Source organism: Penicillium hordei (genome assembly GCF_028827395.1).
Source record: "Penicillium hordei strain IBT 12815 chromosome Unknown utg000002l_segment0_segment0, whole genome shotgun sequence".
Taxonomy (NCBI): Eukaryota; Fungi; Ascomycota; class Eurotiomycetes; order Eurotiales; family Aspergillaceae; genus Penicillium; species Penicillium hordei.
In genome coordinates this window covers 4,239,386-4,261,274 of record NW_026623143.1, presented here as the reverse complement: position 1 = coordinate 4,261,274, position 21,889 = coordinate 4,239,386, and the positions used below count along the sequence as shown (strand labels likewise).

Below are 21,889 nucleotides of genomic sequence, written 5' to 3'. Positions count from 1 at the left end.
GATGCTAAAGTCAACCCCGAATAGGATCTATGAGCTCGACTGTAAAGTGGCAATATTGCGGTCCTCTCCTTCTTATGAATAACCACGCACTGTATCTCTTCCATCAATTCCCAATATAAGAAAGCTCTACTGAGGCTAGTGCTCTGTTTACTGTCCGGTTTAATTTGATCTAGTTTCCCACTAAGGCTCATAATTGTGACGAACGTTTAAATATTGTGATCCTTCAGCAAGCAAGAAACAAATGAACCTTATGGACAGCGTTAGCTCGAGCTTCTAGTGGGACCAAGTCAATCTCCAAACAAGACAATGAACTGGCAAGGATCAACCCCGCGATAGAGCAAATATAACTACTTCGAATAAACAGCTATCCATGCTTTCTGACAACTTACTAATACCAAAGACAATGCTCAAGTAGGGTTTTTATCCTTGACGTCCAGCTACTTATAGGTCCACGAGTGGATATGTATGACGAACCATGGAATACGTAAAACCAGATCTATGAGGGATCTAAATACGTGCCACCAAATTCAGCCCTAACACAACAATTTCAAGAGCTGACGGCTATCTCATAATCCGAGTGGTCTTAGTTCTTGTGTAGTATTCCCTTCCACCAGACCTTCAATCGATAGCAAGGCATGAATGCTAGGTCGATTTCTATATCACATTTGTTTTAGGCGAAACATCTTCAACTAAGCCCTTTTACGATATAATACTCATAATCGGTTCTCAACCGAATCTTCAGATCAACGCCAATATTTATACCTTACTCGCTTGTGCCGAGCATTTCTAAAACACAAACCTTTGTACTCCCAGCCAGCATTGCTGTATCTCTCCATTGCTCTCTCTCCAATGGATACCCCTCTCTATAAATCAGCCCTAAGCTCGGGGTGTACATAGCTCAGCTGGATTTAGGATCCTTTTAATCCATAAAAAGCCAGGTTACACCGAACATGAGGAGGTGTCTATATAGAAGTAATCAAGAACCAGCAACACAAAGCCACCAACTAAACTCCTAAGCAATTCCATCACCCCCAATAATCCCAATCAAAATGCGTCCCAAAACCCCCCACGGTGACTATCCTCTATAGGAAACAACCTGCCACATAATCCCCTCAATCGCCGGCAAGCGCATCCTGATAACAGGCTGCGCCTCCGGAATTGGCAAAGCAACCGCCGAAGTTTTCGCGCGTGCACATGGTGATATGCGACATACAAGACAACGTCGGCCAAAACGTAGCCTCTGGAATTTCCTCCAAAACCCCCAACACTAAAATAAAGTACGAACACCTCGACGCAACATTCAGATCCGAGTGCCACACCGACGTTGAAGCCGCAGTCCGATTCCTCGGCGGGCAAGACAGTTTAATCCACGCAGCAGGCCACATCCACCAAGATGCAGCCGAAACCATCGCCGAAGACGAGCTGGACCGCATGCTAGATGTCAATATCGAGGGAGTGATCTTCATGAATCAGGCCGTTTTCCCTTATCTCAAGACTCGGGGCGGGACGATTCTGAACTTCGGGTCTGATCTTGCGTCCGAACCTCTGCCGCTTCTGGCTCATTATACTGCTTCGAAGGGTGCCGTGCAGAGCTTTACGAGGGCTGTTGCGCGCGAGTGGGGGAAATATGGGATTCGTGTTAATGCGGTCCTGCCAGCTGTTTGGACGCCTATGATTGATGGATATCGGGGGAATCTTGAGACGGAGAATGTTGTGGGACATGATGTTTTTATGAATGATCGAGTTTGTCTTGGGGAGACGTTTGGGGATGTGGAGATTGACTTGGTACCTGTTCTTGCGTTTTTAGTTTCGGATGCTTCGCGCTGGATCACGGGTCAGTTGGTGCCAGCTAATGGTGGGCTCTCGCTGGTACGTTAGCCTTTGATCTGGCTTGTGGGGTTTGATCTAAAATCATTGGTGGTAGGATTAAGTCGGTGTTTGATATGCAGACATTAGTATTCAGGCAGAATGCGAGGTAGGGCATCGAAACTTCCAAATTCGGACAGCTCGGGTTCCCTATGAAACCCACAAGTTGGCATTATAGGCAAAAGAAATTACATTTACGGTTAAGAAATAAACAGTTGAAATTAAAGCGTATTTGCTATTTCAGGCAGCTTTTAAGAGATGCTCTTGTACAGAGGCCGTGAGGCAAAAATATTGTCTAGAGGGTATCCGATGTAGGAAACGCCCGGTTGACAGATAACAATCCTTTTTCCAGTGTACCTGTCCTTTCCCCCCCGTTCCCAGCCGAAACAAGAATAGACCAGCGGAAGAAATTAAACAAATCACATAAAGAGAGCAATGCCCTCGGTAAACTCCATTTGGGTAGTCCCAGGCCCCGTTCCATACATAGACGCTTTTCAAATGCTGCATTTCTCGAAAGAGAAATCGCAAAAAACAAAACACAATAGTACCACCCAAGAATAAAAACAAATAGGTAAAGAAGAATGGTGGGATATTCACAGATAGCAATAAAATAGGTGTAGAAGATGATGCAAGTATGCATAGCAGAACAATGAATGGGTTGAATGATGCTGATTAAACACCAGTATATCGGGAATAAGAAGATGTCATCAGTCATTAGGTTACGAAGGATGGTATAGGTGATAGCGTGGGCGGAAGAGAGTGATTTATCCGTGTGTCGTGACGGATTTCGCCTTGGACTGGTTGGTCCATGAGAGGAAGTCGAACTTGTCCTTTGCATTGTCGAGCATGGAAGGAACTGACTCGGACTGGGAGGTCTGGGAATGGAGGGTATTCCCGCTGCGGGATGATTCTCTAGGTTCAAGAACCAGGGAGCGACGGTAGAAGGTTTGTGCGGTTGTTTCGCCGTTTGAGCGCACGCGCACGAGCTCATTCTGCATCCAGGCCTGCAGTTCCGGAACTTCAGTGAGACGGTAGGGAATCTGGAAACGTTGGAGTTCGCTGATAATACGAGCCGTCTTCATGTGCTTGTCGAAGTTGATAACGGCCATTTCACAGTTGTCGGTGCAGAGGGTACGGAGAGACTGGTTGCCATGGTCGACAAAGGTGAGGTCGGTGAGGTAGGTACCGACAAATGGGAGGCAGGGGGGTACGTGGTTCTGAAGGCGCTGACGAAGGACTGCGTAGTTGCGAGACACATCCACGATGCTACGGAGCTGCTCGAGGGTAGTCTTGGTCTTCTGCGATACAATGTCCCAGGTCTTCTTTAGTCGAGAGATCATAGACAAGTTTAATGAGCAGATAATAGCCATCAGGGAGTCGTAGTTATTCAACTCCAGACATTTGTTCGCAATTTTGACCCAGTGCTTAATGGTAGCGGCACGCTTCTTAGGCTCTTCCAGGTACAAAATAGAGTCAGCGACGAGGTGAGCAAGATCAGTCGACAGAGTTGACATAGCGCGAACATTCACCGCCAATGAGCCTGTCTTTCTGGTCCATTCCGTGTCCAGGAGTTCCTCAGGAAGGATCGAGCAGAAAATACGTGACTCCTTGATGGTGAGCTGGCGGGCGAGCTCAAGCGGGTCGAAGTCAAGAATGGTTATTGAGGCTTCGCCGTTCTTCCATTGCTTAAGCAAGTTATGTTCCTTCTTGCCAAGAATGGGAGTAGGTAGAGGGGTATCGGGGTGAATGTATTGAGCAATAGAAGTGTTGGTCTTGCCCATAGAAGAAATCAAGCGAGGCACAAGAGGGCCGCCAACTGCGGATACCTTACTGGCCAACTCAAGCAACCGCTTACCAGCAGTGGGGAGATCGACCACAAGTCGTGTGTTGGCGAAGTTGACAATAAAATCCAAGGCCGTGTTGTCACGATCGTGGCGCCAGTGGGACTCAAGCCAGCCCTTGAAAATGTTGTAAACACGGAGACGGACGGGTCCAGCTGCGTGGGGTGTTTCGCCAATGTACTCGAAGCGTTCAGCGAGGGCCTCGGCAAACTCAAGGGGCGAGGCAAAAAGACGGAAGGTAAGGTAGAAGGTAGAGACAAACATGGCATCGGGAGTGGATTGATGAGCCGTCAGCTTCTCAATAAGAGCACGGAGACTGCCGCCCATGACCGAACCTTCCTTGTAGATAAGCTCGTGAGCGTAAGTCTTTTCCAGGATGTTGGCCTCGGTCTCCTCGTTTTCTTCGGCGAGGGTCGAGTAGCTCATACTTTCCTTTAGTGAGTGAACCGTGAAGCTACCCTGGAAGCTACCACCAATATCAGGTGAGGTAGCCCGAGTCGAGGTTTGCGACAAACCACTCATCTCGGAGTCACGTGCGTGGCTGTTGTACGTGAAGCTGCTACCATTGCTTGTGACTCCACGGCCAAATGATTCGCTCACGTCAGACTTGGGATGGCTTTCACGGTAGCTACTGTCAGTGGAGAAGGAAGAGATGTTCTCGAGATGGGTGGGGAGGATGGCAGAATTGGGGAGAGAGGAAAGAGCGCTAATGTTGGCGGGAGAATTTGTGGGATGAGACTGGAAGGATGAAGGTGTTGTGGCGTCGGTGAGAGCAGGTGTTGGGGGAGTGTGTGTGGTGCTAGGAATCTGAAGAGGAGGTGGGGGAAGGCGGAGGGACAGCTGTCGCTCCTGTTCTACGGGAGTCTCCGATTCATTCTGTGAAGAGTCAATTCCAGACAACTCCTGGCCCCTGTCTTCGGACTTTTCAGGGTCAAGCTCTAGATCACCAATTTGCTCAAGCACCAGGCGAGCCTTTGCCAAACAGTTTCCAGCTGCTCTAACACAGCCAGTTGCAGCTTCCACAAGGCGTTTCCCTTGGTCTGGCATGAACACAAGATCATCATCTGGTAGGTGTGCGGGGCGGAATACATCGCGTGCAGCGTGAACAAGCTCGGATAACCTCTCACACATTGACTCTCTTGCTTGTTCGAGAAACACGCTACGATGTGTGTCATGTTCGCACACCACCTCAACGACATTAAGCAATTGCCTGCAAGACTGGACAGCCTGCTGGGTAGTGACAACCAACTCCGTCGAGGAGCGGGATTGCATGTGGAGCCCGATGAATGAGCCGAGCACGCCGAGGAACGCATCATATGTCATTCCGAGCCGTTCTGATGCCAGATTCTGTGCACCGATGGCAGTAGAAGGACCAGAAACTGACATGCGGTGGGATATAGAAACCCGTTTCGTAGCCACAGAAACCGGTCTGCTATCAACCATATCGGTGCGCATGGATGACCGACTCATATCCATACGGCTATAGCTCATTTGCCGCGACTCCATTCGCGACTCCATTCGCGATTCCATTCGTGATTCCATTCGTGATTCCAGCATTCGTGACTCAGATCGATCAGGCCCATCCTCGCCCAAATTGAAACTCTCGGATGCGGGGGTGGGCGGCATGCTGTACTGGCCTTGGCTCTCGCCGGGCCCATCCATCTCAGCGATAGTCCTGCTTAGGCCAACCTCCTCGTTCCACACATCGAGGAATCGAACTCCTCGGGTAACAATCTTGAAAGCCTTAAGAAGCATCTCGTCCAAAATGGCCTCGACCTCATCTTCCGACGGGACCCCATTCGCAACTTCCTGGAACTTCTTCGCAGTTTTCACCAGCGAAGACAGATCCGATAGCAAAGCCTTCCGGATTCTTCGTAGTCCATCGAATCTCCTTACCAGGGGTGATTCTCGAGTAAGACATTCTGATTTTTCCTGTGGAATCATAAGCCCTGTGGTGTTTTCTCAGTTCTAGTTGGTACTTACTAGTAGAAACCGAACGCCAGCGATAGGGCCTCTCATCAAATCTTGGTTTCCAAAGTCTTTTAATGATGACCCGCATCCTCCTCGAATGATATCCCAGAAATCAGTCAAGGCCTTCAACAAGGGACGCATAGCTAATTGGTCGTATGCTTCGCAGTAATTCGTGGGTAACCAGCCTCGATTCCCAGAATCTAATAGTGTACCATCGGCCCAGCCATTGGTGTGAACAGAGTGTACCAAAATGATATCTCCCTGGTCCAGAGGGAGTGTAACGGTCGACGGAGAGACATTGCCGGCCGGGTGGAAAGGGTAGAAGGCACGCAGATAGTTGTGAAAGACAGGCCTCGGGGCCTCCAATTGTTCCATATTGGTGTCCTGGGTGTCGTGTGGTGTTAACGGAGGGGTCATCTCTGATGAACCCCAGGCGGAATAGAATCGATTTTGTATAGATTTCGGGTCGTTGGTCGAGTTTGATAAATTCGAATTGGATTTCGAGATCTTCAATGGGGGGATGTGTGGCTTCATTGATTCCATCTCTTGTTGGTTCTGTAACTGAATAACTTCTTCTCCAATCCGCTGAGGTCACTGACCGAAGGCGTTTATTCGATAGTTGCAATGGACATCGTTCAGTGAATCCAACCGAGCAAGATAAGTATCGAAGGCAAGTGGCGTTGGATAATCAAGGATGGAGGGGAGGGGTCGGATCGTCAGAGACTGGGATTGATCCTATACGATCTAGGTCAATTGACGCTCAAGGATAGTATAGAGTATAGGGATTGAATGTTTGGAATGCGCCCAAGGAGGTTGAGGGCTTGGAATGCCAGGAGAGGGGAATAAGGGTTTAGGAACTTTGAAGACATACAAACACAGAAAACAATATTAACAAGTAATCAAAAAAAAAAAAAAACTATAAACAGAAACCAAACAGACTGCCTTTCAAGGAGTCCGGAATATTCCAAGTCCCGGGGGGATGACGAGTATGAGGTCCCGATATTCAAGGGATGAACGGGATCAATGGATAAATAATGCAAATGCCTATGAAAGGAGGCAAGTGCTATCGATCGCAGCAAGGTGTAAAACCGTAATTGCACGAGTGACGAAAGAGGGATTCCCTATTAAGATAACGCAAGGGCGGAAGGGATATAAGGGAAAGAATGCTAATTATAGCTAAGTATAGCTCGCAATTGCCACCGGCAGCAAATACAAATGAAGTGGGAAATGAAGAGCTTTGAAGCAAAAGGGGAGAGAGAAGGGAAAAAGAGGGAATTAAGTGGACTAAGAGCTTGGAGTTCAAAGGTGAATCTTCTGGGACTCGATCGGGACGATCCACGCTCCGCCGGTAATGGGCCCGTATGGAGTTGTAATGTACTCCGACGATATAATGTGACGGGTATCATACCACAAGTACGTTATTTATAATTCTTGAATTTTGAGGTTTTTTTCACATTCGGCTTTTTCTTTTTCTTTTTCTTTTTTTTATTTCTTTTTTCTTTTTTCTTTTTTTCTTTTGGACTTTATACATTCAACTCTGATGTCTCCAGGTCTTATAGTTATTCTCTTTCTATCTTTTATTTACTCGAATCAAAATCAAACATTGAAATCCCCTAAAAGCAATAGAAAAAAAAAGAAAATGGAAATTCAAATTCAAATTCAAATTCAAGGAAACCCTCCTTTCCCCGAGAATTAGGCCTCTCGACTCCGTACTTTGAACAATAGGCCTTCGGCACCTACTACTGGTACTGAGCCATAAGGTACCCTCTATACCAATAATTAGGCTCAAAGGTACATCTCTCACATGTACCAAGTCTAGTCTAACACTATCCACCTTGCATCTACCGAACGCATTTTGTTCCAGACCTCCTATTAAATCCTCTAATTTAATTTGTTTAGAATTGAAAGCTCCTCCTTTCTCAGACCAATCATATCGCCATAACAAAAGAAATCCTGTGGGGTTTAAGTCGGCCCATGTCTTAATGCATTGACCGTGTGTGCTAGAGCCTGCAGGGGGAACTCGATCAATCATTAAAAGTGAGGGAAGGGAACCTTTTGTTTGCCTGTCACCATTATCTCTCCGGGGTGGGATCGACAGCGCAGCAACCGGCCCCCAAAGTGACAGCAGCTAAAAGTCTTTTTTTTCTTCTGGCCGTTATGGTTTAATTTCACATTGCAAATTAATAAGGTACATATCCCTCGGTAAGCCGTACCTCACAAAAAAAAAATCTCAAATCTGGAATCCCTGCTATGCCCCTTGTCTAGGCCCCTGGTCTTCATTATTGACATTCAGACCAACATGTATGTACCATGCTGAGGTTCCCCCTCATCTTTGCTTTTCCCATCCCGCGTGGGGCGATAATCATAGGAACCGGTGTGCAATTGGCAAACAGGATCCACAAACGCGAGCTGTAGTGAGTTGCAAAAAAAGTCGAACACTGTTGCAAAGCTACCCGACGCTTACATACCTGTCGTGAGGCATACTTAATCCTAGCTAAATTCAACCTGCGTGACGCGACGGGGAAATTATGATGCAGACCCGCTCTTGTCTAAGACCTGGCATAATAATAGATGTGAGGGGAGTGACGGGACTACCTTGCCGGATGAAAAATTTTATGTACTTTTGTTGACTTCATTGCCCCTCGGCTTAAAGTGAAGTTCGGAATATTTTTTTGTGTATACTTTGAAGGTGGAATACATTAATATATATTTAATGTTTAATGTTTAATCAACGGGTTCCCTTTGAAACAATTGGGCAAACATAGTCAATTATACTTCAATGATGAAAGTCGCAAAATTGAATAATTGAATAATGATAATATCCCACTGTCTAGCCTTGGAATGGTTGGAGAAAGACACTTAGTATCGAAACTTGTAATACACAACTATGACAATGACAATATCCATAGCCCATTCTCCCTTTCCCCATCACAGCTGCGTCGCACGTCCTCCCGCAGCTCGACCAACAGATTGGCAGCGCTGCGTGAACTCGGTGATTCTGCAGTCGCCAGTCGACATTGCAATCCGCAAAACGCATACTTATCTATCCTAAGCGTGCATTGGTCGGCCGTCACATGTTCTGGAATCTTTGCCTCTTTAGGGAAGTATAAACTTGATAGTACCTGGTAACTAATGTCTGACTAATGTATGTCAGCGGAGCTATCAAGTCAACAGGGCCAACTAGAGCCACTAAGCGGTGTTGGCAGCTTATTCGAAAAGAAAAATACTCCGAACGCCTCCCCGTGGAGTCCACTCGATGGCTAGCATGTTAGGGCGATGCAAGCCCCCTCCATATCATCACATCAGGGGCAATGGCCAAATGCGATCTGCGGGCTATACCTTCAATGGGTGGGATGTCCGTGCCGGAATCGGGTTTGAACCATGAACGAGGGGTGCTTTAGACCAAGCCTCATATCTTTGACGAAGACGATCTACTTTTTTACGGTCGCGTATATAGATTGCGTAGTACAGCAATATCGAGGCTGCTCAAATTTGCAGCCTGTTTGGTCATAGCCATGTTTTGAATTTCCTGTCTCTCTTACATTCTAAAGAAAAATACTGTAAAAATCAGTCGCACAATAAAACTCATAAGATGATAGATACAATTGACGGGCCAGCCCGTGCGGGTCTCAGTGAGACTGTTTGCTTGTCTCATGGCGCATCGATATTACATACAGCAAAAGGTCAACTACCCCTACTTCGTACATATGTTTGTAGTTCATTAGCTTAACTTGCTGGTCCGCTATTCGCTCTGCTTTTCGTATCTTTTTCACCAGCAAGCTACATAGCACGCGAGTACATCACGTTCTAGCAGACTCGTGCCCAAGTAGTGGGGCATGCACGGTCTCCCAAAGAACTTTGTACAAGTATAGCAATTGTGCTGCGTGACCCGTCTGGTTGACAAGAGATCGTCGGGGAAGTGTGCTATCATCACATCCAATCTGATCTGTTCAACATGTTCCCCTAGGTTGAGAAGCCTGACAGACATCCAGGCAACCATTTTAGGTAGGAGCTTTGGTAGGTCGAGGCCTGGGGACAGTCTGGATCGGCAATGGCTTCTGTGATGAGACACATGAAATATCTCTCTGCGTTATGTCAGTCGTATTTTTGTTGATTTGAATGATTATCCCTCGGATGATATTTCCTCCTGAGGATATCTCTCCGCGTGCGACACTATCTAGTCTCCTCGTACTCCTCGCGTATAGGAGATGAGTTGTGCACTTGCATGTAGAGTCAGCAAGACACTAATCTTCGAATTGCTTATGTCGTACTGTATCTCGGTAGCCTCGTGGGGGCAATTGCAATTGCAAGACCGGGGAAGCGTCCTGGTGAGCTGAGTCGATGTCTTGAAATATCAACGTTGGTATCCGAGAGAGTGTGGAACGTGCCAAATAGCGAGGACTATGCCGTATAGTCAGATTAACTAACGGGGGAGGACGTATGCGTATTTATCTTATAGAAAGAGCCTCTGTTGAATATAAGTGACATCGAGTAACTTCCTTGTTGGGTCTCCTGTCTCACCGGTATATCTTCACAGACACATATTAATAGCCGTGTAGAAAGGTTTTGTATTGGATCACAACCTAGTTGAGGCCTCGAGATTATCGATATCAACTTGCTTGGCAACATGAAAGATATATCCAAGTAATATATTCTCAGCATCAGGCAGTACCAGCTCAAATACCTATCATACAGGTGACATTCAAACAATCCAAATTTTGGCTATCAGGCCAAGTCTTCAAGTCTATGTTGTGTTACCTCGTGGGCATAATTATTGAGATATGGTGAACAACTGAGGCTGAAATAACACCGCAGTTTTATGCATAGATAGTGCAGGTACCTGCATCCAGCTGCAAGATCGCGCTCCAACCTTTGGGGATTTTAGTTATGATCTCAATAAAGTCGGTCTGCTGCATCTTATATGATTTGAGATGCAAGGCTTCTATTTCTTTCTTTGAGGTTCTTTATTATGCTTCCTCACCGAGTTTTCCAAGGTTATTGATGGCTGAGAGTGGCTGTTTCTTTGTGGCCTTTCTTTACTCTGCAATTACGATCACGTAACAATGCTGTTACACAAGCAACACAGATGTGACCTTGACTGGGATGTTCAGTTCACTTTCCAAGGTAGAGTATATTCGAACATCATATTATCCACTGCCGACTAAACACACCTTTTCATCTATATGTCAGGTTTAAGGTTTTGTGGAACTAATATTAGTAAAGTACTATGTAAAGTTAAAATACTGAATAGGGAACGTATGAATATGTAAATAACCCGATCACTGAATTTTGGACATTGAATTTAACGCGAGCTCATCCATGGAGCGGAAAGCCGGAACCTTGGTACCTATGTAGGTAGCGACAGGGGTTATCCGTGCATACATATAACTTTATGCCATTGACAAGCTGTTTAAATAAAAAAAAACAAAACAAACCGGAGATACATATATCATGCTCTGTACATATGTATAATGCAAGCTGATCAATAGAAGCAGCGGAAAGGCGGTGGACTGAGAACAGGGATTGTCCATTCTGTGTCTACAGAAAGTCTAAAATTATATGGATATTCATAAGCAGTTCAAAAAGCAGAGGATAATTCTGGAAATCTAGATCCTCCTAAATCTTAGAATCGATAGACCATGCTAGCAGCTACAGATCTAGTTAGCGGGAGAAAGTACCCCTATGATGAGTACCGAATACCGGACCCTGTATAGTAATTTGCTAGATTGTAACGGTCAACGTTACATACAGCGTAAGTTTTCACATCGTCGATTCAATACGAAGCCCACTTAGACTGGCACATGAAAGAGAACGACCCATGAACGGTCGCCGATGGGGCGATATGAAGGCAATCAAGAAAGAAAGATAGAAGCTACGCAACATCTCCACCCATAATACTCCACAGTTCATTTGGCCTTAAGGGGTAATCTACGTAGAACACGGAAGGAAATAATCGCTGTGCGAATCCTCTAAACCTAAGCTATCGGGACGGCCTCCGCGGGCTGTCTAGAAAGCCACCAGAAGGCGGTGCCGGACACACACGGCTGGCGGATTAGCTAGCACGTTTCCGCGCAACGGTCCAGGCGCGGCACTTCTTCCCAGAATTAGGGGCTAGTCTACGCCACTACTTTCCCAATTTCACATCCCCGACGCCACCAACGTATTGTACATGATAGCTTATGTTACCTGTCAAGCTGTCGACGGCATCGCATGAGCGGCACAGTAAACGCGCCGGCTGTATTTTCCAGGTTTGGGGATGGGAGCCTTGTCCTAGATGTGAATTGGCCGGGGTTAGACCGCCGCACATATTGTATTTCTTTGTTACTTCTTTGTCCGGGATCTGGGATGTTAGATTCGGACGGGCGATAATCGGACCCAGAGAGTCCAGATTCGATCCGGCCAAGCTCTATTTGCCTGAAATTGGATGGCAGGCTTTTTTTATACTTGCTTTTGGGAGTAACTAAGAAACTTTGGTGTGCTCGCGGGCGGATTTCCGGTTCCAGGGACAGAGACTCGGGTTGCCTTAGTGGAGGCTCAGGGGCTGGCTTGGGGATTTGCAATGCATCTTCTCGTGGAGCCTGATGCGCCATAGGGCCAGAAATCCACCTTATGAAGTATATGTGAGACTATTCATTGACGGTATTAATTAATTGGAAACCTTAAGCTGGGTATGTACTCCATACCCCGTACGGAGTACGAATACAGCCATCTTGTTCTGCTTTAAAATCAATAGTTCAACGTCCCCTGTAATGGAGATAGAGGGGCGGCTGTGCCGCAGTCCCAGAGTTTCCGGAGAGTTCAAGTCCAGAACCTTCGTATATACTCTATACTCCGTATCGGGAAACTGACTTGAAGGTCACCGTAGTGTCGGGAATTGCAACTCACAGAATCGTTGAGATCCCCCGCTGTTCAATTTCTTTGTTTAATAGTTCACGTGCTTGAACTGCAATGCGAGACTAACGGCAAACCCCTGTCAACGCCCCTGAGATGAACCTGACCGTTGTGCAGTGAGCAGGGGTTTGAGACTGTGTGGGGAGACTTGGAAACTAGCCGGGCCTATCGGAAAGACGGCCATGGCAAAACGATCCACAAAGAGCCCCGGCGAGTCGTAGACTAGAACACAAGTGGCCCACAAGAAGGCTAGTTTCTTAACTTCTAGGAGCGGAACAATGCGCCAGGCAGTGGGTATGTACTCCATACGGAGTACGGAGTATATATTCTAGTATTGATAGCCCCCGCCATGGTGATGAATCTGTCACTTTCATAGGGGAACAGACGGTAGACTATTGATAACTCCGTGCGTGCGTCCGGCCGTTGAGGGGTTCAATAATTTTGCTGGTCCTTATACTCCGTAATTCCCGGGACCGTATTGTGAGTTGTTAAGTGCTGACCATAAACCAGAATCCCCACACCTGCGCCACTTTCCTTGGGACGGGATGAAAGGGGGAATATGATAGGTGTTAAATTAACTGTAACATCGTCAGGATAGGGCGGGACGGCACGTTAAGAGGGGATCACCGTCGCGTCCGCGCTCGCGACGTGGTAGAGGCGCCTGGTCGCGTTAGGGATAATTTAACACGAAGGACAGAGTATAGTTGTATTATAGTTGACTATAATTAATAGTCTAGATCAAGAATAGAGTATTGATCCTGCAATCTCAATGTTAGATTACAGGAGACTATTGCCCGGAGATGCCTCGGAATAAAAATAAACATGTGTCTGGTATAAGGGGTACGCCCGAGTCACGTGGACCGATATGCTTTCTGAAGAGCCAGAATTTCCAATATTATTCCTATTCCTTTGCTAATTATTGGTCTTCAGTTAATCTATTAAGCATATTGAAATTGGAGAGTCTCGTTTTCGAGGCCCCACGAAATGAAACAACCTCCACATTGTTGGCTTCAAACGCGATCGCATCGACTCCACTGTCTCTGAGAACCCAGAATTCTAGGTAGCACAAGAGTCTCTAACCTGCAGTTTGTGAACAGTTAAGGATCATGTGTCATTGCGTGGTGATAAGAACTTGAGGTTTAAGCCGAACCAATCACCTTATGGTTTCAACACCCTTTTCTTTGCTTTTCTCCGAACTCAGATATACAGCTTACGAGGAGCCTCAACATGGTTGGTTGTTGGTTGTTGGTTGTTGGTTGTTCTAGCAACGATCCCGTTTGGCCGAAATTGGGAATCGTGTGAGGTCAAGAACTTGCTCTAGTGGATCACTGCATCGGCGATCAAGTGGCCTAATTCAAACCCCGGCATTTACACGAGAAGAGCTCACGGCGGAGCTTTGACTTTTTGTTCTTTATGACGACCAAGAAATACGCCTAGTTCACTCCACTATCACCGCTGATCTTTGCTTGGCTGGTTTACGTGACAGAACAGAGGCGGGAAACAAGGTCGGTGTCTGTATGAAACCGGGGACAAAGAACATACGATCGCGTCCAAATTTCCTGAACTCCTATGACAACATACTCTCTTCAACAAACTTGGGGACCCTGCCCGAAACCCAGTGTTCAATGCTTCTCACTACCTGGGAGACCCAGATTTTCACAAAAGGAAATCCGCTGAGCGAACAGCAATCCTTTCTGGGAAACCTAGTAATACCCGTGCTTGTGTGCCTGCGATGTGATAAGAAAACCCGGCCTATACCAACCAAATCTTCGGGAAAGATAGAAATGGAAAGGGGGGTGTCGCGGGGAAGCAAAAATTTATTTCCTTTTTTTTTTCAAAAAAAAGGCACCCAGAGTGCTCATCACCCGAGTTTCTGCAGAAAACGACGTGTGTAGGCCAAATCCGATTGTGCCAGACGCGAGTTTCCACCCACGTGTATTGCGCACGTTGAAAAATGCGCGCTGTGGATGTGGATTCCTGCTTCCGATTTCGTGGTTCCCGGAAGATTTTGGGGTAAGCTACTTCTCTATCACGAGTTCAACTATAGCAAGAGTCAGTGCCAGCTTGCAGGATTTAGGCAATGATCGACCATGAGAGTTTAGAAAAGCAAATGGTCCCATCTTTCAAGGTTGGCCCGTAACACTGGGTCGACGCCCCTTTCCACTCCAGGATCCGGCTTGCATCCTTTCGCCTTTGGGATATTCCACTGATGCAAGACAACCACATGGGATTTTGTTTGCCCTTTCTATTTTGGAGTGGCTTTCGAATACCCGATCGGGAAGGTGAGAGATATGTGTCACAATTCTAGCCCCTGGAGAAGTTGTCCAGTACATAAGTGGACGCGTCTCCACGCCAGCTCGTTGGCCCGAGTGTCGATGCAATTTAATCACACTGTGTGGATACAGGTAGGGTTCGGAAAGCACGGAGAACATATATTCTAATATTTGCGGCTAACTCGGGAGTTGGGATATGATGTTAATTGTTAATTATAGTATACATTTGTATTATACATCGATGCGACTACCTCTGGAATATATCCATGGCTTTGATCAATTTCTTTTTAAGCCCGTGGGTCTCTTAATATGTATAATAATAATCATGCTCGTAACTGCTACAACAGCCTAATCGTCTGGGGACTATTACGGAATATTTTCAAGAATGTACAATTTATATTCTTTTATGCTCTATGCTCTGGGCTCTATGCTCTATGTTCTAGAGTCTATATGCTAGCTAATAACATGTATGCGAGAAATGAAAAACTGCTCGATGACGAGACGAAATGGAGATATGCACGGTGTGAGACTCCATGAATGAAGGGAAGAAGTGAGTGTATAACATGATTGGCAAAGCAATGGTGATGTGAAGGAAGGAAGTAATGTATAAACAGAGAAAATGAAGAGAAAATGGTGGAAGAAAGATCGGAAAACAAGATAGCCCAATCAATGAGGATTCCGAGGAAATGATGGGCTTGGAGGAAAAGGATGAACAAACGATCAACCTATTCGGCTTTCTTCGAAGCCTTGGTTCTCAGCTTCATGAGGCCGAATACCAAAGCGTATCCACTGATGGCAAAGATGACCGAGATACCGATATCTCTCCATCCGGTGGTGTAGTTCATGATATGGAGACTTTTCAGGAACTCGCTTCCGTCTTTGTATTGGCAGACCTTGCAGCCCGAAGTAGCATCGGGGTTGACCAAGTTGACACCGGAGCCAGTGCCAGACATATAATCCGAGAGGTACTCAACGCAGGTGGTGCCGTTGGCCGGTTCGAATCGGGCGAATTCATTCTCCATGCAGTTGACCTTGGCACCCCAGATGCCAAAGGTCAACATGCCCGAGACAACGTAGTTGAAGGGATTGAGGTAGTACATCCAGAACCGCCAGAACACGTTGAGCTGGAAGTATGGGACGAGGACACCACAGAATATGACAAGAATACTAATGATCAGGGGGTTCACAAGTGCAGCAAATGTGGGGTTGGGTGAATAGGCGGCGACGAATTGACCAATACCGGTGTAAATGAGCTCGTAGATCAACATCATGAAGAAAGTGGCACCGGATCGGTTCGAATCATGAGGCAGTCTCCAAACGGGCCAGTACCAGCAGGCAAAGTAGAGAACAGCACAGATGCAGAGATATGGGAACTCGGAAACAATCAATCCGGTGACGAAGGCAACCCACGAGTACATCTTCGACTTTTTCTCGCGAGTATCGTAGATATCGCGGCGCTGGATGAAGAGAGGTTGAAGCTGGTTGATGACACCAGGAGCGACGAAGACGAAGTTCCAGATCGAGAACATCTTCAGGTTCAAAGCAGCCACACTTTGATTAGGGCGCCAGAAGGAGAAACCATTGAGTGCGGCGGAGATAATGTGAAGGGAGAACTTGTTGTTGATATAGTTGGTGTTCCTGAAAAGCGCGACATTCATCCGCCAAGTGACGATTTTGGTCTGCTCCCAAAGAGGCATAGAGAACTCGAATCCATCATCGACCGTACCGGGGGGTTTGGCAGCAGCGTCCGCAATCATTCCGTCCAGTTCCGCGATCATGCGAGTTTGCTCGGGGGAGTCGAGCCAGACCTGATGCCAATCCTTGTCCTTGACAGCCTCGATACCGCCGGTAACAACGTCAATCATGAACTCAGCTGCATTAGCCTCGGTAGGGCACTGAGCCCCGTATTGGCCAAAGTATTGTTTAACGCAGGCTGCATTCTCGCCAATATCTCCAAAGTAAACCGTCTTTCCGCCCTTTGCAAGGAGAAGGAGGGTGTCGAATTGAGCGAAGAGCTGCGCCGAAGGTTGGTGAATCGTAACCTAGAACGGGACTAGTTAGCAATATAATCTTGCAGTTGTTGAATTCAAGAAACTGAAGACTTACCAAAACAGCTTGACCAACGTCAGCCAATTTGCGAAGGAAACGGACGGTGTTATAGGCCGATTGTCCATCCAGACCAGAGGTGGGTTCGTCCAAAAAGATCAGAATGCTAGGTTTAGACACCAGTTCCACACCAATTGTGACACGCTTTCTTTGCTCAACGCTGAGTCCATTCCCAACGCCACCGATAAGAGTATCTGCCAGGTCATGCAGCTCGAGAAGATCAATGATAGTGTCAACATACTTGAGCTTCTCTGCCTTTGGGGTGTCACGGGACTGGCGAAGGAGAGCAGAGAATTCCAATGCTTCTCTTACGGTTGCGAATGGCTCGTGAACATCCAGTTGTTCGCAGTATCCCGCCATTCTTTGGAAAGACACTGGGAGCTCACGGCCGTCAACCATAATAGAGCCTTTGATAGTACCGTCTGTCTTACGCTGAGCAAGCACATCAAGTAGGGTCGTCTTTCCTGCACCGGAAGATCCCATAAGGGCGCCTAGCATGCCAGGCTTGACCCATCCATGAATGTTATCCAACAACACTCGATCACCCGTGGGGGTTTGAACAGTATATGTGAGGTTTTTCCAGGTAAAGATGGACGTGTTTCGGGTGAGATTTTCATCGTCAACCTGTCCGGGCTCATCGGTAGTCTCGCGTGCAGTAATCTTTTCGTTACGTTGTGCTTCTTCATCGGACATGGCGGCGTGGTGGTTCTTGAGCTTTTCGCGAGGAATGAGAAGAGAAGCACCAGAGCCACCACCTGATTTCCAGTAGGATGTGAAGATAATCGTCAGGATGGCGAAGAATCCCCACCAGCCCCAGACCACACCAAAGTTCCGCCACATCTGAGAGTGCTTGTAGTGAAGAGATGCAAGATACTGATCGCCAGTCACATAGTTTGCGCCTGGCAAGGCACCACCAACTCCCGCACAAGCTTGGTTCTCGGCTCCGATGTTCTCGTAGCCAGGGCCACTTGGGATCAGATTTTTACCAACGCAAGGGATATGGCGGTCATGGAATTCGTTCGACATTGCAGCCTGGAAGGCATAGGCAAATGGGTTCGTGTAGTACAGCTCAAGAAACCAGTTCTTCATCTCAGGCTTGGGAATCATATAACCAGCGTACATGACAATACCTTTGACTGCAGTTCCTGAGATCTTAGATGCGGCTTCAAAGGTACTGAAAGCTGATCCGATAAATCTAAAGAGAGCAGTGATGCACTGAAAATGTAGAAGTTAGTCCAAATTTGAGAAACTAGTAATCCAGTAGAATCGAATAAAAAGAAACGAGCACTTACCAGAATTGTCGAGAACAAAATAATCCAGAAGGTGAAGAAAGCAGCCGCGGTATGTTTCAGGTTAGACATCCAATAGATAACTACCGCGAAGATAGTGCACTGGAACAACAGAACAGGAATATCCGCCATGATCTGAGCCAAGGAAAATGCGGCGGGGTGGTACATAGCAAAGCCCTTGTGTTTGACCAAAACCGGACGGCCCTTGAAAGATTCGGTGACCTCAGACATGGCAACAATGCAGTTGTACAATAGCGCGAAGAAGACAGCACCACCTTTGGTGAAGATACCTTCGGAGGTGTCTGGTGAGTCGTAGAAGCAAGAACCAGCGATCAACGCCATCGCACATGACAGAACCTGTTTGATGATGAAGGTTGACTTCTCACCCCACAGAATCTGATACTGTCGCTTAGTGCATGCAATGAGCTGAACCCAAAAGCTAGTAGTCAGACTACTACTCTTAGGCAGGTGTTTTGACTTTTCCCACGCAACAGACTCTTTGAATGCCTCTGTGCGCTCGCGGCTGAGTTGGGAGTCGGGATAGTCATATGTTGAGACCATACGGTGGTAAGTGCTGGACTTTTGATATTCGGCCAAAATGGCGTCGGCATTTCTGGGGAATGTGTTTTCGCATCCGGGTCTGATTTTTCGCTCTGTTGGGACTGTCAAGCCAGTGAGGAAGTCTCCTATTGTATTGTGTTAAGTTGATATCAAAGATGTTTATCAAATATTGGAAACACTTACCGACGTTTGCTCCGTCAGTATACATGAAGCCTAGATCTTCCATGAAAGGCTTAGCTGTGGCTGCAGGGCCATAGTAGATTTGCTTTCCCTCGTCAAGGACAAGGACCTTATCGAAGAGATTGTAAATTCCATTTCCTGCTTGATACAGGGTCACAATGGTGGAAAGGCCGAGAACATCAGTCATAGCACGAAGAGCCTTGGCCCATTCCAATGCCGTACTGGCATCCAAACCACGGGTACTGTTATCCCATGAGTAAATAGAGCCCCTAGTTGCGAGACACTCGATAATAGAGACTCGCTTCCGCTCACCACCGGATACACCACGAACGAACTCATTTCCAACCTTGGTATCAGCTGTATGACTGATTCCCATAGACTTTAGAAGGAACTCCTTAGTCTCGGCTGTGTATTCATCAATACTTTGAGCTCCATCGGGTAGATGGAAAGGAACCTTGAGCCTGGCCGCGAAGTCCATTGTCTGGCCTACTGTCAAGCGAGGGTAGAACAACTCCTCTTCTGTGTTCATCACAATCTGGCCATTGTAGTCCTCGGCTTCCTTGGAGGACATACTTCCGAAACGCACGTCACCGTTGATGGTGTGATAACCTTCGCGGCGATTTGATAGCATCTTGAGTAGAGTGGTGCATCCTGAACCAGGGCGGCCCAAGACAAGCAACATTTCCCCGGGTTTGACACATCCATGGCTGTCTGACAAGATTGATTTGAGGGGTGGCTTTCGGCGGAAATCTTTAATCAATTGAGGAACGTTGAATTGCGAGATCATGTTTTCGTTGACGGCGGCTTCGGCAGCAAGGACATCAACAGTTAGGTTTTGCCATGTAACACCTAGTTCGCGCTTCTTGAATCCGGCTGCTTCATCACGTTCTGCGTTCCGGATCACTTCCGGTGTCATGCTCCACTCCGCAGCCTTCTTAGGAGGTAGGGAAGTCTCGGCATTGGCGACATTCAGCGTCTCGGCACTCTTTGATTCATGGATGTTGGCTTGTGGTACATGCAGTGTCTCCACACTAGTAAAATCGTGGGTGTTTAGCTTGTGAACAGGCGAGTCGTCCAGGTTTAGGTTATTATTTTCATCCTCGATGCGGTAGTCGCTGTGCAGCGAGGCATCATCGGGATCGGGATGCTGCTCCATGATAGGAGACTTCGAAAGAGTGGAGATGGGTCAAAGAAGACAAAGGCTATTATAGAATCAAAAGATATTTAAATTGGGAAGAGTGGCATATTTATTCTAAACGACCCTGTACAGGGGCGAGTCATTTATATGTGCCGACTCTCTATCCGAAAGAATAGGAGATCGGAAATATGGAATCGAATAGTGGCCTATTATTGGTTGAAACTAATTTAATTTGTTCATTATTGCTGCTAATGCAGAGACAGTTATTCTACTCCTATGAATAGATCCAGAGGGACCTGGCAAACCCGGCACAGAGGCCGAGTTCATGGTAGAATCCACTTTGGGTAAATCTTGGGTCGAGTCAACTATTTCCAAGTTGTCCAATGGTTGTTCAACAGATAAGCATTAGAACCCGGAAAGATGCCCGAATCATCCGACTTCTATTGTGTTCGATACCTGAGGTCTTTGGGGCTTCACTATTTGACATTGTAGATCACTGTACAAACAAATTACGATGCGTCGTTTATCTCGGTGGATAATGTTTTAGCACACAATTGTTCCTCACTTATCCTTTCCAGATGGATTACTATCAACTGAGAATTTCCGGTGATACTATGTATGAGGGGCTGCAAACTTGTACGCAATGTTCGTCATAGGTGGCGATGAACAAGCATTTTAGCGGATGTATGTTTATGTATTTCCGGATAAAGATTAAAGTTCTAGATCAAGGCGCCTTGTCAGTACCGAAGTTCTCCTGAATTAAACCGTCAAGTTAGTTCTGCCCTGTATGGAGTAGCAAATCAGCAATGCCGAGGCACCGACACCTTGAATGTTCTACGAGTTGATATATCCCGATAATTGGGTTTCTTGACGATCCCGATCTACCCGGGTCTTATCTAATCGGATTCTGGCCCGGTCCTTAACTAGGTCTTCCCAATGAGGAAATATGTGCCATCGTTCCCAATTAGGGAATTTGCGACTCCTTGCCTAGATCCATTGCGGGTCTGTCAACATCTTGCATGTTGCATAAAAAGGTCCAGGTTTGACATTTCAATAATCGGCACTCGTCCCGTCCATTCAGTTTCCAACTCCACCTTTAGACTCGGATGGTACTCCAAGGATATCACATCATACCTTGGTAGTCTCGGTCCAACGGCGAGCTCTCAGCGATCAGTTTGCTTGGTGAGCAGCGGGGTCGTGCAGCGGGGTTACCTAGTCTTACCCTATGCCGCGAGCCGATGTGCTTCATAGGCAGCAGGATAGATATAGTTCAAGTGCTAACATAATCGAGAGCCAGACTAAGATGTAGTCACTTAGGACTCATATATACAACGATAAAGATTCGCAATTTGACAGCGATCAATGGTTGTAACCTATCCATTTAGCTTTGCTATTGGCAGATGGAATTAACTTTCATTGCCGATGTGTATTCAAAGGCTAGACTACATCCCTTGATTTCAAGGTTGAACAACACCTCACCCACAGTATCTTTGAAAAGGGTGTATCTAATTTCTATAAAAATAAGATATGTGCATTCTACTATGTGGCCCTAATGATTCTAATACAATAATCCCCAACACTAATCATGCAACTTGCAACACCCAACTTGCCGACGCCGAACAGAGGGCACACACACCTTCACACCATCCATAAGTTCCAGGCGCGTCGCGTATCTAAAATTCCAAGCAAAACTTTCCCACAGGCAACTTCAAGCCATCAGAATGAGCTAGCTCCATGGTTTTGAAGCTCCTTGACATGAGGATCTTAGCCCCA

General features: G+C 46.7%; 3 protein-coding genes across 3 annotated transcripts; 1 reads left to right on the top strand and 2 right to left on the bottom strand.

Moving 5' to 3' along the window:
* Positions 1 to 1,194: 1,194 nt before the first annotated feature.
* Positions 1,195 to 1,878, top strand: N7537_004929 (SDR family NAD(P)-dependent oxidoreductase; the record flags this gene model as incomplete). Its single annotated transcript, XM_056895986.1, has 1 exon — positions 1,195 to 1,878. One exon carries the CDS (start codon positions 1,195 to 1,197, stop codon positions 1,876 to 1,878), a length of 684 nt encoding a protein of 227 aa, XP_056755734.1.
* A 752-nt stretch (positions 1,879 to 2,630) lies between these two features.
* On the bottom strand, positions 2,631 to 6,221 carry N7537_004928 (guanine nucleotide exchange factor; the record flags this gene model as incomplete). The annotated part of the gene is made up of 2 exons (XM_056895985.1): positions 2,631 to 5,639; positions 5,691 to 6,221. 2 exons carry the CDS (start codon positions 6,219 to 6,221, stop codon positions 2,631 to 2,633), a joined length of 3,540 nt encoding a protein of 1,179 aa, XP_056755733.1.
* A 9,346-nt stretch (positions 6,222 to 15,567) lies between these two features.
* Positions 15,568 to 20,134, bottom strand: N7537_004927 (uncharacterized protein; the record flags this gene model as incomplete). The annotated part of the gene is made up of 4 exons (XM_056895984.1): positions 15,568 to 16,884; positions 16,949 to 18,163; positions 18,241 to 18,923; positions 18,982 to 20,134. 4 exons carry the CDS (start codon positions 20,132 to 20,134, stop codon positions 15,568 to 15,570), a joined length of 4,368 nt encoding a protein of 1,455 aa, XP_056755732.1.
* Between the last annotated feature and the right edge of the window lie 1,755 nt (positions 20,135 to 21,889).